At 39.7% G+C, this 19,149-nt stretch overlaps 1 protein-coding gene across 4 annotated transcripts in view; it reads left to right on the forward strand.

Moving 5' to 3' along the window:
* FAM13A (family with sequence similarity 13 member A) overlaps window positions 1–19,149 on the forward strand; it is a 363,829-nt gene that overhangs the window by 143,740 nt on the left and 200,940 nt on the right. For all 4 annotated transcript variants that reach the window (XM_064285550.1, XM_064285551.1, XM_064285552.1 and 1 more), the window contains one exon: window positions 2,189–2,342. In XM_064285550.1, the coding sequence (XP_064141620.1) occupies window positions 2,189–2,342 (154 nt within the window). The remainder of the gene's footprint in view (window positions 1–2,188; window positions 2,343–19,149) is intronic.

The raw sequence follows: 19,149 nt of genomic DNA on the forward strand, positions 1-19,149 counted from the left end.
CAGCCATAAACCAAAGAATGGCCAGCAGTCACTAGAACATATTCTCTCATAGCGCCTGCAGGGGAAGTACCACCCTGCTGACGCCTTGATTTTTATCCCCTCCCTCCCACCCCCCCAAAACAAACCGTTGCCACTGAGTCACTTCTGACTCATAGCAACCCTAAAGGACAGGGTAGAACTGCCCCATCAGGTTTCCAAAGCTGTAAATCCTTATAGAAGCAAATTGCCAGCTCTTTCTCCTGCAGAGTAGCTGGTAGGTTCAAACTGCTGACTTATCAGTTAGCAGCCAATTGCTTAACCACTGCAGCACCAGGGCTCCTTGATTTTGGCCCAGTAATACTGATTTCAATCTTCTGGCCATCAGAACTATGAGAGAATAAATTAGCCAGTGTGTGGTAATTTGTTATAGCAGCCACAGGAAACTAATACAGATGGGTATAAAATCATACCTCATGTTGCTTTTTTAATAGATTTCACTGATTACTTACACAATGAGGCTTAGTATCTTTTCGTAAGATTATTAATCTATTAGGTGTTTTCTTCTTGACTTTTCCAGCTCATGTCCTTTGTCTGTTATTCTTTAGATTTGGTTCTCTTTTTTTATTGCTTTTTATTGATTAGTTGGAGTTCTTTACATAGTTCAACTACTAATCCTTTGTGAGTAATATGTGCCACTGAAGATGTTTATATTCCTCTACACTATAGCTTGTTTTTTTTTAACCTCATTTATGGTGTCTTCTGCACTCAGAAGACTTTTTTCAAATTTTTTTTATTATGGGGAATTTTAAACACACCCAGAAGAAGAGAGTCTAGTATAATAAATCTTCCATGTACCTGTCTTAGTCATCTAGTGCTGTTATAGCAGAAATACCACAAGCAGGTGGCTTTAACAAAAAGAGGTTTATTCTCGCATAGTCTAGTAGGCTAGAAGTACGAATTCAGGGCACCAGCTCCAGGGGAAGGCTTTCTCTGTCAGCTCTGGAGGAAGGTCCTTGTCCTCAGTCTTCATTTGGTCTGAGAGCATCTCAGCACAGGAATCCCAGGTCCAAAGGATGCACTGTGCTCTCGGAGCTGCCTTCTTGGTGGTATAAAGTCCTCATGTCTCTCTGCTTGCTTCTCTCTTTTTTATCTCAAAAGACATTGACCCAAGACACTACCTAATCTTGTAGACCTCATCAGTATAACTGCCGCTAATCCATTTTATTACATCATAGTGATAGTATTTACAACACATAGGAAAATGACATAAAATGGTAGATGATCACACAATACTGAGAATTATGGCCCAGCTAAGTTGACAGATATTTTGGGGGGACACAGTTCAATCCATGACATACCCATTACTCAATTTCAACAATTAGCAATATTTTTTCCCAGGAGTATTCTTCTTATCCTTCAGGGCTTGTACTTTTTTGTGTGTTATCTAAAAAATTGTTAAATAAAGGTTGTGTTGCTATTATTTGTGAGGCCAGGTATTTCTGTCATGATAACTGGTTCTTTTTCACGTTTATATAAATGTCGTTTTATGTGTAACAGTTTTTGTTTTTAATATATCCAAGTTTTAATATATCTCTCTACCCATGTGTCTTAGTTATCTAGTGCTGTTATACCAGAAATACCACAAGTGGATGACTTGAACAAACAAATTTATTTTCTCCCAGTTTAGGCGGCTAGAAGTCTGAATTCTGTCAGCTCTGAGGAAGGTCCTTGTCTCTGTGAGCTTCTGCTCCTGAGTGATCTTCATGTTGCTTGGCATCTCTCTTCCTCTATCTCTGCTTCTCTAGCTTGCTTGTTTAATTTCTTTTATATCTCAAAAGAGATTGATTTAAGATACACCCTATGCTAATCCTGTCTCATTAACGTAACAAAGACAACCCATTCACAAGTGGGATTATAACCACAGACGCAGAGGTTAGAATTTACAACACAAATCTTGAGGGTACACAATTAAATCATAACCCTGTGGTAGTCTGTATCATCTTCCTGAACAGCCTGTACTTTTCTTGTTTAGCACAAGGTATAGATTCTTGGGAACTCACCATTGTCCCAGCCATGTCATGCATGTTACCATAGAGCTTGTTGAACATGCTCTTATAAGAAGGTTGATCGTTCAGAAGATATCAAAATAAAAGTCCCAGTCAGCTACATTTTGCAAAGTAATTCCTCTTTTTTTTTTTTTTTTTTTTAGTGTGCCACCTGGGCTTGAAGGCATGAAAGAACAGGACCTCTGCAACAAGATAATGGCTAAGATACTAGAAAATTATCGTACCCTGTTTGAAGTAGAGTGTACAGAAAATGATAACCAGAGGTGTGAAAACCTGGCTAGGCTTATCATAGTAAAGGTAAGTAACTTTGGTGTTTAATTTTCAGTATTGTTATCACCTGGATTAAAGGTGTTTTCTTTAAATCGTTTTCTGTCACAAAAAGTCCGTGTGGCTATAGCTTCAGGTTATTGTGCGTCTGTGTGTTGGATTCTGTTCATGCAGTCTCTTCTATCAAGTGTTTATTAAACTGATACATATTCTTCTAAGATTGCAGAACGATAGTGATTTTACGTTTCCTTGCTGCAGTCAAACATCTCAAAAGCACTTACGTGAGTTCAGTACTCTGGCCAATGGACCTTAGCACCCTCTTTTATGGAGGCCTGCTGTTAGAGCAACCGTGTGCGTGTGTTTTAGTACAGGAGTGCTAGCTTACTAACTCGACTGTAAATTCCTGAAAACAATATTGCTGTGAGTCTTTATGTCACTCCTATGTGTAGCACATTTTCCATCTCCCACCTCAGATTTTAAATTCCATATGTGCAGTCCTTGGGAACCATCATCAGTAAAGCAGAGTATTTTAAAAACACGTAAAGGAGTCCTTGACAATACTATTTAAGTTTTATATACTAACTGATAATTTATAGCAAATCCCTTTCTAATTAGGAAAATTTGTGTAGATCTCTAACTACAACTGAGAATCAAAGGATAAAGCATCAAAATCAAACCCTTAAGATGTGGGAGAAGAGGGAAAGCATGTTTTTTCTTTTCCGTTTACAGGGAGGTGAATTGTGATGGAGTTGATAGAAGGCAGTTCCTCAGTAGGTTTCCTGAGACTTATCAAATTTTCAGTCTGAAATCTACTTTTGTTGATTTGTATGGTGATGAACGATAAAACCAGAAGCACTTGGTTTGGGCATTGAAGGGGTGTTTCATCTCTTCTTCCAGTTGAGGCCATGACTTTGAAAAAGGTAATAGGTATCAAGTAACATCCTACAAAAGCAGCAAAAGACCAAAAGTAGGTTTTCTTGACTGGGACTTAAACTATTAACACAGCAGACTCCTTATAAGGGACAGAGCAATCTCTTGAGAACTGAGAGGAATACATTTAGCAGGACTCTTGCCAAACAGATAAAATGAATTTTAAACTGAAATTTGAGGAAACGGGAGAACAATGCTCAAATAAAATGATAAAATGAGATACTTTTGAGAAAAACAAGTATAACCTGGGATGAGGGTAACATGGTAGCTGAGATGTGTCAGTAATTCACAAGAAAAAATAGTAGGGAAAAACATTTCGGTTTTGCTATAAAAAATTAAATTATTTTTAAACAGAAAAACAATCTCCCTTGAGTTTGTCCTCTGGTTCCTTTACAAAGAATCTCTTTTTAAATCTCTATTTTAAAAAATATTGAAAGGCTATTGACTTTCCTTTTAATACTCATGCCTTTTTATAAGGGCTGATAAGACAATAAGATAAACCTAAAATTTAATGGAAATAGGTAAGTATGATCTCATAGGCAGGACAGACTTGCTGAGATATAGTCACTGGAACACAGCAAGGAGTGGTACCATGCTATACAAGTAAAATACACCTTTTGTGATATGTGCTAGAGTGCCCTGATTTGAAATCCTTGAGCTACTAAGTTTAAGCATGGTGGAGAATATAGCCTGAGAGTACAAGATGGGACACATAAATAGATAATATCATGGGAGCCAGATATCTTAGGTGGGTAAAGAATATGACAGCCAGTCTCGTAATATACTGCACCACCAGGGTTCCTGCACTGAAGTACATCAGGCAGTATCTACAGTATGACACTTGATTCTGAGCACTACATTCTGACTCCCTAGACAATCACCACTGGTCTTCATTTATTCTAACTAAATATGTATTTGCCTGGGTGACTGCCTTTTACTTCAGTTACCATACGGTTGATGGCTTCTCAGTTATAACTCCAGCCCCAGCCTATCTGAAAAGCAATGTTTTTGTTGTTGTTAGATGCTGTAGAGTTGTTTCCAACTCATAGTCACCCTGTGTACAACAGAATGAAATGCCATGCAGTCCTGTGCCACCCGCACAGTCATTGCTATGTTTGAGCCCATCGTTGCAGCCACTGTGTCAATCCAACTCATTAAGGGCCTTCCTCTTTTTTGCCGACCCTCTACTTTGCCAAGCATGATGTCTGTCTCCAGGGACTGGTCCCTCCTGATTACATGTCCAAATTACATGAGACAAAGTCTTGCCATCTTCGTTTCTAAGGAGCATTCTGGCTGTACTTCTTCCAAGACAGATTTGTTCATTCTTTTGGAAGTCCATGGTATATTCAATATTCTTCACCAACACCGTAATTCAAATCCTTCAATTCTTCTTCTGTCGTGCTTATCTGTTGTCCAGCGTTCGCGTGCACGTGAGGTGATGGAAAAGACCATGGCTTAGGTCAGGCATGCCTTAGTTCTCAGAGTGACATCTTTGCTTTTTAACACCTTAAAGAGGTCTTTTGCAGCACATTTGCCCAATGCAGTACGTCGTTTGATTTCTTGACTGCTGTTTCTGTGGGTGTTGATTGAAGATCCAAGTAAAATGAAATCCTTGATGATCTCAGTACTTCTTAAGAGCAGCAGAGCCATATTCCTCATTACCTATAAAAAACCATGCTAGTGCCTTAAATTACAGCACCCAAAACATCACCTCCAATCTGGCACTGAAAATTCCTTCAAATCAATCTGGACCTTATTTATTTATTTAACATAGAATAGTGGAAGGAGCACTGATATTAGGGTTAAAAAAAAAAAAATTCCTGTTCAGTCAATTCCAATTCATAGTGACACTATAGGACAGAGTAGAACTGCCGCATAGGGTTTCTAAGGAGTGGCTGATGGATTCAAACTGCCAGCCTTCTGGTTAGCAGCCACTCACTTAACCACCTATATCTGTAATCTGGCTACTCAGCTTAGCAGTGTAACTGTGCACAACTTATAATATCTTTGTCCATATTTATTCTCAATTAAAATGGGGAAAACACTGTGGATTTATTGTGGATTGAAACCATTAATGCTTGTGAAAGTGTTTTCAAAACCAGTTAAATATTATAGATATTTAAGGTATGAAATATTTTTCCTTTGAGTGATAACATACAGTGAAATCCTCGAGCTACTAAGGATTGGCTTTCGCTTACTGTGAAATGACCTGCTTAGAGACATACTTCAGTAGATGAGTAAGCATTGAGCACACAGTTAAGACCTCCAGCTCTGGAATCAAACTGGGTTGGAATTTCCAAGTATTGTGACCCTGGGCAAATTATTTAATCTCTCCCTCAATTCTGATTTTCTCATTTGTAAAATAGGAAAAATATCAGTAACAAATCTGCAGAGTTTTTTTGTGAGAGATGAAATCAGACAATGCTGGCAAGTTTTTAATAAATTTTAGCTTTAAAATAAAGTAATAATTAGAGTCACATCACTTCTAGGATATCATCTTACTTTATCTTTTTAAAGGGAATCAGGCTTGATAATAGAAGAAAAACTGAGAGTCAAAAACAAAGTTGCCAGTAAAGATACATTACTCATGAAAGAAGAGCTACTGCTTCTAGATGTTTTTTCCTATTAATTCAGTATTCTGGTTTTGTTAATGTGATTAAATTAAATATCCTTTCTGTCTTGGGAAGTACAAAAACCTGACTGGGCCTTTAATGGACAGAAGGGTGTGATTTTAGTATTTATATGTCTAACCAGAATCTGCTTTCCAAAAATGAATATAATTCTCTTTTGTTATTTAAAAAAATACGTATATGTGTATATATATATATGAAGTAATTTTGGTTTTTCACAGTTGGTTTCACATGTCAGCGTGATTCTTTTGAAATCTTCTTTAATTTTTAAAATAACCTCATGAGATAGACGTGTAGTGGTTGAGAGCTACGTCTGCTAACCAAAATGTCTGCAGTTCGAATCCACCAGCCGCTCCTTGGAAACTGTATGGGGCAGTTCTCTTCTTTCCTGGAGGGTCGCTATGAGTCGGAATGGACTCAACGGCAACAGGTTTGGTTTGGTTTTGGTTTCATGGCATACATATTATTATTAGATGCATTTTTTTTTCAAATAATTTTTATTGTGCTTTAAGTGAACATTTACAAATCAAGTCAGTCTGTCACATGTAAGCTTATATACACCTTACTCCATACTCCCACTTACTCTCCCCCTAAGGAGTCAGCCCGTACCCTCCTTCCAGTCTCTCCTTTCGTGACAATTTCGCCAGTTTCTAACCCTCTCTACCCTCCTTATCTCCGCTCCAGACAGGAGATGCCAACACAATCTCAGGTGTCCACCTGATACAAGTAGCTCACTTCGTCAGCATCTCTCTGCAACCCATTGTCCAGTCCCTTCCATGTCTGATGAGTTGTCTTCAGGAATGGTTCCTGTCCTGGGCTAACAGAAGGTTTGGGGACCATGACTGCCGGGATTTCTCTAGTCTCAGTCAGACCATTAAGTATGGTCTTTTTATGAGAATTTGGGGTCTGCATCCCACTGATCTCCTGCTCCCTCAGGGGTTCTCTGTTGTGCTCCCTGTCAGGGCAGTCATCGATTGTGGCCGGGCACCAACTTGTTCTTCTGGTCTCAGGATGATGTAGGTCTCTGGTTCATGTGGCCCTTTCTGTCTCTTGGGCTCTTAGTTGTCGTGTGACCTTGGTGTTCTTCATTCTCCTTTGCTCCAGGTGGGTTGAGACGAATTGATGCATCTTAGATGGCCGCTTGTTAGCATTTAAGACCCCAGACGCCACATTTCAAAGTGGGATGCAGAATGTTTTCATAATAGAATTATTTTGCCAATTGACTTAGAAGTCCCCTTAAGCCATAGTCCCCAAACCCCAACCCTTGCTCCGCTGACCTTCGAAGCATTTGGTTTATCCTGGAAACTTCTTTGCTTTTGGTCCAGTCCAGTTGAGCTGACCTTCCGTGTATTGAGTATTGTCCTTCCCTTCACCTAAAGTAGTTCTTATCTACTAACTAATCAGTAAAAAACCCTCTCCCACCCTCCCTCCCTCCCCCACCCTCCCTCCCTCCCCCCCTTGTAACCACAAAAGTATGTGTTCTTCTCAGTTTATACTATTTCTCAAGATCTTATAATAGTGATCTTATACAATATTTGTCCTTTTGCCTCTGACTAATTTCGCTCAGCATAATGCCTTCAAGATTCCTCCATGTTATGAAATGTTTCACAGATTCATCACTGTTCTTTATCAATGCTTAGTATTCCATTGTGTGAATATACCATAATTTATTTAACCATTCATCCATTGATGGACACCTTGGTTGCTTCCAGCTTTTTGCTATTGTAAACAGAGCTGCAATAAACATGGGTGTGCATATATCTGTTCGTGTAAAGGCTCTTATTTCTCTAGGGTATATTCCAAGGAGTGGGATTTCTGGGTTGTATGGTAGTTCTATTTCTATCTTTTTAAGAAAACGCCAGATAGATTTCCAAAGTGCTTGTACCATTTTACATTCCCACCAGAAGTGTATAAGAGTTCCAATCTCTCCACATCCTCTCCAACATTTATTATTTTGTGTTTTTTGAATTAATGCCAGCCTTGTTGGAGTGAGATGGAATCTCATCATGGTTTTAATTTGCATTTCTCTAATGGCTAATGATCGAGAGTATTTTCTCATGTATCTGTTAGCTGCCTGAATATCTTCTGTAGTGAAGTGTGTGTTCATATCCTTTGCCCACTTTTTGATTGGGTTGTTTATCTTTTTGTGGTTGAGTTTTAACAGAATCATATAGATTTTAGAGATCAGGCGGTGGTCGGAGATGTCATAGCTGAAAATTCTTTCCCAATATGTAGGTGGTCTTTTTACTCTTTTGGTGAAGTCTTTAGATGAGCATAGGTGTTTGATTTTTAGGAGCTCCCAGTTATCTGGTTTCTCTTTGTCATTTTTGGTAATGTTTTGTATTCTGTTTATGCCTTGTATTAGGGCTCTTAATGTTGTCCCTATTTTTTCTTCCATGATCTTTATCGTTTTAGTCTTTATGTGTAGGTCTTTGATCCACTTGGAGTTAGTTTTTGTGCATGGTGTGAGGTATGGGTCCTGTTTCATTTTTTTGCAAATAGATATCCAGTTATGCCAGCACCATTTGTTAAAAAGACTATCTTTTTGCCAATTAACTGACACTGGGCCTTTGTCAAATATCAGCTGCTCATATGTGGATGGATTTATATCTGGGTTCTCAATTCTGTTCGATTGGTCTATGTGCCTGTTGTTGTACCAGTACCAGGCTGTTTTGACTACTGTGGCTGTATAATATGCTCTAAAATCAGGTAGAGTGAGGCCTCCCACTTTCTTCTTCTTTTTCAGTAATGCTTTACTTATCCGGGGCTTCTTTCCCTTCCATATGAAGTTGGTGATTTGTTTCTCCATCACATTAAAAAATGTGATTGGAATTTGGATCGTAAGTGCATTGTATGTATAGATGGCTTTTGGTAGAATAGACATTTTTACTATGTTAAGTCTTCCTATCCATGAGCAAGGTATGTTTTTCCACTTAAGTGGGTCCTTTTTAGTGTCTTGCACTAGTACTTCGTAGTTTTCTTTGTATAGGTCTTTTACATCTTTGGTAAGATTTATTGCTAAGTATTTTATCTTCTTGGGGGCTATTGTGAATGGTATTGATTTGGTGATTTCCTCTTCGATGTCCTTTTTGTTGATGTAGAGGAATCCAAGTGATTTTTGTAAGTTTATCTTATAACCTGAGACTCTGCCAAACTCTGTTAGTTTTAGTAGTTTTCTGGAGGATTCCTTAGGTTTTTCTGTGTATAAGATCATGTCATCTGCAAATAGAGATAATTTGACTTCCTCCTTGCCAATCCAGATGCCCTTTATTTCTTTGTCTAGCCTAATTGCTCTGGCTAGGTCCTCTAGCACAATGTTGAATAAGAGCGGTGATAAAGGGCATCCTTCTCTGGTTCCCGTTCTCAAGGGAAATGCTTTCAGGCTCTCTCCATTTAGAGTGATGTTGGCTGTTGGTTTTGCATAAAAAAAAAAAAATTATTATGTTGAGGAATTTTCCTTCAATTCCTATTTTGCTGAGAGTTTTTATCATGAATGGGTGTTAGACTTTGTCAAATGCCTTTTCTGCATCAATTGATAAGATCATGTGGTTTTTGTCTTTTGTTTTATTTATATGGTGGATTACATTAATGGTTTTTCAAATATTAAACCAGCCTTGCACACCTGGTATAAATCCCACTTGGTCATGGTGGATTCATTTTTTGATATGTTGTTGAATTCTATTGGCTAGAATTTTGTTGAGGATTTTTACATCTATGTTCATGAGGGATATAGGTCTGTAATTTTCTTTTTTTGTCATGTCTTTACCTGGTTTTGGTATCAGGGATATGGTGGCTTCATAGAATGAGTTAGGTAGTATTCCGTCATTTTCTATGCTTTAAAATACCTTTAGTAGTAGTGGTGTTAACTCTTCTCTGAAAGTTTGGTAGAACTCTGCAGTAAAGCCATCCAGGCAAGGGCTTTTTTTTGTTGGGAGTTTTTTGATTACCGTTTGAATCTCTTTTTTTGTTATGGGTCTATTTAGTTGTTCTACTTCTGATTGTGTTCGTTTAGGTAGGTAGTGTTTTTCTAGGAATTCATCCATTTCTTCTAGGTTTGCAAATTTGTTAGAGTACAATTTTTCATAATAATCTGATATGATTCTTTTAATTTCAGTTGGGTCTGTTGTGATGTGGCCCATCTTGTTTCTTATTCGGGCTATTTGTTTCCTTTCCTGTATTTCTTTAGTCAGTCTGGCCAGTGGTTTATCAATTTTGTTAATTTTTTCGAAGAACCAGCTTTTGGCTTTGTTAATTCTTTCAATTGTTTTTCTGTTCTCTAATTCATTTAGTTCAGCTCTAATTTTGATTATTTGTTTTCTTCTCGTGCCTGATGGATTCTTTTGTTGCTCACTTCCTATTTGTTCAAGTTGTAGGCACAGTTCTCTGATTTTGGATCTTTCTTCTTTTTGTATGTGTGCATTTATTGATATAAATTGGCCTCTGAGCACTGCTTTTGCTCTTGTCCCAGAGGTTTTGATAGGAAGTATTTTCATTCTTGTTGCATTCTATGAATTTCCTTATTCCCTCCTTAATGTCTTCTATAACCCAGTCTTTTTTCAGGAGGGTATTGTTCATTTTCCAAGTATTTGATTTCTTTTCCCTAGTTTTTCTGTTATTGATCTCTAGTTTTATTGCCTTGTGGTCTGAGAAGATGCTTTGTAATATTTTGATGTTTTGGATTCTGCAAAGGTTTGTTTTATGACCTACTATGTGGTCTATTCTAGAGAATGTTCCATGTGCGCTAGAAAAAAAAGTATACTTTGTAGCAGTTGGGTGGAGAGTTCTGTATAAGTCAATGAGGTCAAGTTGGTTGATTGTTGTAAGTAGGTCTTCCGTGTCTCTTTTGAGCTTCTTACTGGATGTCCTGTCCTTCTCCGAAAGTGGTGTGTTGAAGTCTCCTACTATAATTGTGGAGGTGTCTATCTCACTTTTCAGTTCTGTTAAAATTTGATTTATGTATCTTGCAGCCCTGTCATTGGGTGAATAAATATTTAATATGGTTATATCTTCCTGGTCAATTGTCCCTTTTATCATTATATAGTGTCCTTCTTTATCTTTTGTGGTGGATTTAAGTTTAAAGTCTATTTTGTCAGAAATTAATATTGCTACTCCTGCTCTTTTTTGCTTATTGTTTGCTTGATATATTTTTTCCATCCTTTGCATTTTAGTTTGTTTGTGTATTTAAGTCTAAGGTGTGTCTCTTGTAGGCAGCATATAGACAGATCGTGTTTCTTTATCCAGTCTGAGACTCTCTGTCTCTTTATTGGTGCATTTAGTCCATTTACATTCAGCGTAATTATAGATAAGTATGTGTTTAGTGTTGTCATTTTGGTGCCTTTTTGTGTGTGTTGTTGACAATTTCATTTTTCCACTTACTTTTTTGTGCTGAGACGTTTTTCTTTGTAAATTGCGTGTTCCTCATTTTCATTGTATTTGACTTTAAGTTTGCTGAGTTGTTATGTTTTTCTTGGTTTTTATTTTGAGTTTAGTGCTGTCATTTTGATGCCTTTGTGTGTTGTTGACAATTTCATTTTTCTACTTACTTTTTTGTACTGAGACGTTTTTCTTTGTAAATTGTGTGTTCCTCATTTTCATAGTAGTTGACTTTATGTTTGCTGAGTCATTATGTTTTTCTTGGTTTTCATTTTGAGTTATGGAGTTGTTATACCTCTTTGTGGTTACCTTAATATTTACCCCTATTTTTCTAAGTGAAAACCTAACTTGTATTGTCCTATATCGCCTTGTTTCCCTCTCCATATGGCAGTTCTATGCCACCTGTATTTAGTCCCTCTTTTTGATTATTGTGATCTTTTACGTACTGACTTCCATGATTCCCTGTTTTGAGCGTTTTTTTTCTTTTTAAAATTAATCTTAATTTTTTTTTTGTGATTTCTCTATTTGAGCTGATATCAGGATGTTCTGTTCTGTGACCTTGTGTTGTACTGGTATCTGATATTATTGGTTTTCTGACCAAACAATTTCCTTTAGTATTTCTTGTAGCTTTGGTTTGGTTTTTGCAAATTCTCTAAGCTTGTGTTTTTCTGTAAATGTTTTAATTTCGCCTTTATATTTGAGAGAGAGTTTTGCTGGATAAATGATCCTTGGCTGGCAGTTTTTCTCCTTCAGTGCTCTGTATGTGTCATCCCATTGCCTTCTTGCGTGCATGGTTTCTGCCGAGTAGTCTGAACTTATTCTTATTGATTCTCCTTTGTAGGAGACCTTTCTTTTATCCTTGGCTGCTTTTAAAATTTTCTCTTTATCTTTGGTTTTGGCAAGTTTGATGATAATATGTCTTGGTGATTTTCTTTTTGGATCAGTCTTAAATGGGGTCCAGTGAGCATCTTGGATAGATATTCTTTCATCTTTCATGATATCAGGGAAGTTTTCTGCCAACAGATCTTCAGCTATCCTCTCTGTATTTTCTGTTATCCCTCCCTGTTCTGGGACTCCAATCACACGCAAGTTATCCTTCTTGATAGAGTCCCACATGATTCTTAGGGTTTCTTCATTTTTTTTAATTCTTTTATCTGCTTTTTTTCCAGCTATATTGGTGTCAATTCCCTTGTCCTCCAGATCCCCGACGCTGCATTCCAGTCTGCTCCTCTGGCTTCCTATTGAGTTGTCTAATTCTGTAATTTTACTGTTAATCTTTTGGATTTCTGAATGCTGTTTCTCTTTGGATTCTTGCAGCTTATTAATTTTTCCACTATGTTCTTGAATAATCTTTTTGAGTTCTTCACCAGTTTTATCAGTGTGTTCCTTGGCTTTTTCTGTAGATTGCCTTATCATTTCTGAGGTCATCCCTGATGTCTTGAAGCATTCTGAAAATTAGTTTTTTATATTCTGCATCTGGCAATTCCAGGATTGTATCTTCATTTGGGAAAGATTTTGATTCTTTAGTTTGGGGAGTTGTAGAAGCAATCATGGTCTGCTTCTTTATGTGGTTTGATATCGACTGCTGTCTCTGAGCCATCTCTAAGATACTGTAGTGATTTATTCTATATTTGCTCACTGAGTCTTATCTTGTTTTGTTTTCTTTCAATATACATAGATGGGCTACTAGATTGAGCTGTCTTGATTGTTGTAGCCCTTGACTCACTTATGTCCTATTACCAGCTGGTTTGGGCTGTTACCAGATATATAAGCCGAACAGTCCATTCACTGTTCTTGAGTAGAATCTGATTTTGGGTCATCAATTGTGTGGTGCAGACTGTCACCTATCCACCTAGAGAAGTAGTGGTGATAGTTGTGTGCACCAGATTCTAGTATCAGCAGGGGTTCACAACAGCAGCAGGGGCTAGCAGGATACTGACAGGCTTCCCCCAAGTGCCAGTGAGGTAGGTGTGTCTCTATTCCTGAAGCACTTTGGTGATTGGGCTCTGCAGCTGGACCTTAGGCCCCCAATGCAAGTACCTCTGCAGATTGGTAGGTGTCACCCTCCTTAGACCCCTAAGGCAGGAGGCTAGATGGTCTGGGGGGAGCTTCAGCCCTCAGTTCCCTGTTGTGGGTCAGTGAGGACTCTGTTGAGTATGAATACGCAGAGATATCAGACCTGGGAAACTTGTCTTTCCAGTAAAGTAATCCTCTAAAACAATTACAGTCAGATCCCTATCAGAATTGCCTTTGTATTATAATAGCCACCTTGTTCCCTGTAGGGATGAAAGCCCAAGACTGTGGATCATATATGCTTGGCTGGAGCTGGTTCTGTATTTTTAGTACAATTAGGGAAGGATTTTTGGTCCCTGGGTTTTTTGTAGCTGCTCCTCTCAGGCCAGGAGAATGGGTTAGGAAAAGACCAAAAAAAAAGAAAGAAAAACCGCCACCCTGTTCTCTCTCTGGCTCAGGAAATTCCAATGTTAATGAAGCCGCCTGGGAAGGGGAGGGGAGGGTTCAGATAAATAGGAGAGAGTAGCACCCCGGAATATAGACAAAGTTACTTATCTTGCTTGGGATGACTTTTTTATCTTAGATTCCCGAGGGGTGCATCGACTATGTGCGCTGACTGGGTAGAGATTGCCCCCGAGGGTCAGGCCCGCGTCCTGTGCTTGCACTGTCTTAGAAGCCGTGGTTAGTTCCTCCGCTCCCAGTCCAAAGCCCAGTGCCAAGGTTCCCCGGCTGGGACACCACACTCCAGGCTCCAAAACCAGTCACTGCCTCCTGGTGACTTATCCTCCTGTCATCCGCGTCACTGTGCTGCCTGCATGCACTGGCTGGGCTTCCCCCGAGGTCACTTCTGGGGCCTAGGCTGCCTCCCGTGTTTGCGCCATCTCAGGATGCTGTGCTGAGCTCCCCTGCGCCCGGTCCAAAGCCCAGCGCCAAGGTTACCTGACTGGGACGCTGGCTCCAGGCTCCAAAAACAGTCACTGCTTCCCCTTGGTTGTTCGTTCTCAGTCTCTGTCACTCCAGTCAACTCTTTAGATCTGTGTTTGATGGTCAGGGTTCGTAGATTATCATGTATGTGATCAATTCACTTGTTTTTCCCAGTCTTTGTTGCAAGAGGGATCCAAGGTAGCTTCTACCTAGTCAGCCATCTTGGCCCCGCCCTAGATGCACTTTATAGGAGAGAAGAAAGAGCATTTCAGATGGATAGTATTTGAAGCCATGTTTTTTTAACTCAGTGTTTGCCGCTGCCGTGCTGCCTTTTATTCTGCCTTATACTCAAGGTAACATAAAGCCAAATGTTACTGACACCATAAAAAATCACCAGGTGCTATGGAGCTAAGAAATAAAAAATGAACTCATTTAAGTGGATGTTTTGAGGAAGACTAGAATATTTAAATGACTCTGTGAAAAATGACTTAGGATTTCAACAAGTTTCTGAGAAGAGGAAGTAGAGTGGAGCAAGAAGCCTTCCAGGCAGAAGAGTGTGCTTTAAGGCATGGAATTTTTGTGGAGTGGTGAGCAGACATTTCTGGCTGAACCATAGGAAGTAACGAGAGAGCTAAATACCAGAGGCTGTGGAGTTAAGAATTATCTTGTAGGAATGAGAGAATGATCAGAATGGATATAATTTAAGTTGTACTTTAGATGTTTACTTTATCCTTTGGGGCAGGCTGGAAGTGGTATGATTTACAGCGAAACTGTTTATGTCATAGGCTGTCAGGAATAACCTAATGTCTTTTTCTGCTCCACTGATTCTGGTCAGTAATACAAAGTTGGTGGTGGCTTCTCCAAGTCATGCATCAGCCTCACCTCCAGACAGCCTTCTTCTTCTAGGAGGCAGATCAAAGATAAGAATAAAGGTGTGCCATCTTAACTATACTTTCCCTGCCATCCTTTGATAATGAACCTGGGTCCCTACAGGACTTTTCCAAATTCTTCAGTGATCTGGCCATGTCCACCAGACCTAGTTGCTCCAAAGAATTTTTGAATAAGCCTTTTAAGACTGTGATATCTGGAGAACTCTGTCTTCTGCCAGAGGCCTGAGAATGTATTTGTTGGCTCTTGGCATTTTGGTTCACATTTTATTGACTTTGACAGATAGTCTTCATAGTTGATGGTCTACAGGTATGACCATTTTTGCTTCACTTTTTCTCGTTTTGATAATTTTCTCGTCTTTATCAGTGTCAAGGAAGGAGAGTAAATAGAAACACCTTTGCCCAACTGTATAGTCAAGGCTGTATTTCTGAATAAACAGCAAAGAACTGGGTTAGGACAAGCACATCTTTCAAGTAGGCATCTAACATTGTGAGGAGGCAGTGCTGCAGATAAGCCCAGCAGCTATGTCGTCCTTGTTCCTCGCCCTGCTGGCATCTTTGGGTTTCAGGAACAAACCGCTGCACATACATACCCCTCTCCCCCCCCCCCCCGCTCCACCCCCAAAACCTAATTCATGGTTACTCTAAATGTCAGCAGGATGAAGAGATACAGTTCTGGGCTAGGTGCCAAGATATCTGACCACGCACTCCTTAGGTGGTCAGGTGGGCATGTAAGAGGTCACATAGGCTTTGGGGTATAAAAACAGCTGGGGGAGGAACTTTCTCTGTCCCCTCAGCTATGGTACTGGATAGAGTGGAGCAGAAGTTCCAGCCCACCTAACAAAGCCTACCTGGCCTGAGGGGCACCCATGAAAGAGTTTTGTGTCTCCACCCAGACAGCTTTTGACCACTCATCATAGAACTTCTCCTGTTGCATACTGTCTGTTTTCTGTGAATAATTAAAACAGCTTTTACTATTGCCAAAACCATGTTATGTGTCTCTTGTATGACTGGATCAAGCTAAATGGACGTAACACCCATGGAGTGGTTGGTGCCACTGGGTGGAATTCTCATTCTAGTGTTCTGGTGGCTGCTTGGGATCCGGAGACAGCCTTTAAGACAACCTGCATGTGCGATGTAAACAGCCACACAACAGTTTAATTTCGCCAGCTGCAGAATAATTCTAGACTTTCTTTCTAGAAGGTGATGTATATCCAGATTTCAGTGACGTAGTTCCCTCAAATCCACTGAGAATTAACTTAATCACCCAGATGTTTATATACACAAAATTCGATAACAAATGCTTGGTGAAATATTGGACCATAGAACCTAAGCTGAATTCACTAGTTATTGGGTGTCTACTCTGTGCAAAGCATTGCTCTAAGCATAGGGTATAAAGCAATAAACAATAGACAAAATCTTTGCTTTTATGGACTTTATTCTAGGAAAGGAGCTTTAGTGGCACAGTGGTTAAAAGTTTCCGGCTACTAACCGAAAAGCACCCACCAGCCACTCTGAGGAAGAAAGATGTGTCAGCCTGCTTCTGTAAAGATTTTGGAAACCCTATGGGAAGCTCTACTGTGTCCTATAGAGTTGCTATCTGTTAGAATCACCTCGATGGAAGTGGGTTTGGGTTTGGTTATTCTAATGGGGAGACAATAAAGAACAGAGAGTACACAAATAATTAAGAAAATATGGTATGTCGGATGGTGATGTGTACCGTGGAGAAAAATAAATCCAGTATGGCTGGATTACAATGAGCAAGGGGGAAAGTAAAAATGAAATAAAGTCACAGAGGTAACAATGGACCAGATTCTGTACACTCTGAAGAGTCATTGTAAGGACTTTGAATTTTGCTCTGAGTGAAGCCGTTAGTATGGAGCAGAAGAGTTCCATGATCTCACATATATTAAAGGTAATATTCTGACAGTTAGGCAGAGAATAGACTGTTGGCAGGGCTAGGCAGAAACAGGGAGACACATTGCAAGTTTATCGCAATAATCTAGGTAAAAGAATGGTGACTTGGACCAGGGTGACAGTAGTGAAGGTGATGAGAAAAACTAAGGTAAGTGAAGATATGAAAGAATAATAGGACAGGAGGGACTAGAGATCCCAACCAGGCTAAAGAATGTTTGAGGTGGAAGTAGATGAGAAGCAAGCTAAAACAATAGGGAGCTGTGAACAGACAGTGCAATGTTTGCATTACCGATTTTGGAGGTAGAACAGTCTGGGGCCAGGATAAAGTTTAGAAGGTTGTGTTTTTGGGAATAGGTGACTGAAGTGAAAGAGAAGAGAAAGTTACTGGAAAGGAGATAGGTAAGTATCTTAGTTATCGAGTGCTATTATAAGAGAAATATCACAAGTGGATGGCTTTAATATACAGAAATTTATTTTCTCACAGTTCAGGAGGCTAGAAGTGTGAATTCAGGGTGCTAGTTCTAGGGGAAGGCTTTCTTTCTTAGCTCTGGAGAAATGTCCTTGTCTCTTTGAGCTTCTGCACCTGAGCGACTGATCTTCATGTGGCTTGGCATCTCTCTTCCCCCCTCCTCTTCTTCTCTTGCTTGCTTGTTTAATCTCTTTTATTTCTCTAAAGACATTGGCTCAAAACACACCTTACACTAATCCTGTCTCGTTAACATAACGAAGACAGCCCATTCCTAAATGGGATTATAATCACAGGCGTAGAGGTTAGGAATTACAACACATATTTTGGGGGGATGCAGTTCAATCCATAACATTCCACCCTTTGTCCCCCCAAAATTCATGTTGTTGCCATATGCAAAATACATTCACCCCATCACATCATCCCAAAAGTCTTAAATCAACTCCAAGTTCGAATTCCATCCTGGGGCAAAATTCCTCTTCATCTGTAAACCTGTGAAATCTAGAATATAATTTATCTGCTTCCAAATTACAGTGGTGGAACAGGGACAAGTAGACATTTCCATTTCAAATGGGAGAAATTGGAGGGAAAGAAGGGATAACAGGCACCAAGGAAGTCCAAAACCCACCAGAAGGAAGTACATTAGCTCTTTAAGGCTTGAAAATAATCCTCTCTTCTCTGTGGCCATCTGGGCAATGACCTTACCCTTTGAATTCTAGATGGAGGCCCTTTGGCCCTGGGCTTTAGCTCCGCCTTCCAGGCCCTCTGGGATGGCAACTCTGCTCCCTTGGCTTTAGGCAGTCCCATTCTCCTAGTCCATCTACGTGACAGCCCAACCCCCTTGGCCCTGGCAGGCACTGTTCTTCTGTCCCTTGGGCATGGCGGCTCTGCCCCCTCAGCTTTGGGTGACAGCCTCATCCCCCTGCTACACCTTAAGGGCAGCCCCACACTCTGGAACCAAGTTGGCAAAGATTTGACTCTTTGAAGCCTAGGAAGCTGTGGCCCTACCCTTTGAGACTGAGAAGGCCTTGCTTCCCATACTCATTCTAACAGTTCTGCTGATCGCTGAGCTGCTCCAGGGATGATCTTTTTTCTTAGGGGACAACAGATGTAGCTCCTTTGACCTGTTTCTTGCCTGTAGAATTCCAAGAGGGAGAGAGCTTTCTTTCCTTTCATTCCTTCTCTGTCCCCTTCTGTCTAAGTTGATCAGTTTTCTGCTGTGGTAGTTGATTAGATCCATCAGTCACAGGCTTAATCTCTTTAACAAAAGATTGTGTAGCCACGTCCTTGGTGAACATTTTAGGACATGTGTACTTAGTTTGTACAACGGAATTTTCCAGCTCTAAGTTCTGTTGTCATTTTGCACAGTTCATTTTTAAGTCCATCTCTTTCCTCACATTTTACTATAAGCAGCAAGTCGAAACCACGTGGCCCCTTTAAGATCTTGCTTAGAAATCTCCTCAACCAGATATCCAAGTTCACTTACAGGTTCCACCTTCCACCAAACATTTGAACATAATTCAGATGTGCTCTTTGCCACAGCATGAAAAGCATCACCCTTCTCCATTGTCCAGTCACATGTTCATCATTTTCTTTTAAAGCCTTGCCAGAAGCACATTTAGTGTCCACATTTCTAGCATCATCCTGTTGCTGATGCCGTCAGCATTCTCTAAGACAATAGAGACTTTCTCTGTAGC

This window comes from Loxodonta africana, chromosome 5 (genome assembly GCF_030014295.1).
Source record: "Loxodonta africana isolate mLoxAfr1 chromosome 5, mLoxAfr1.hap2, whole genome shotgun sequence".
NCBI lineage: Eukaryota > Metazoa > Chordata > Mammalia > Proboscidea > Elephantidae > Loxodonta > Loxodonta africana.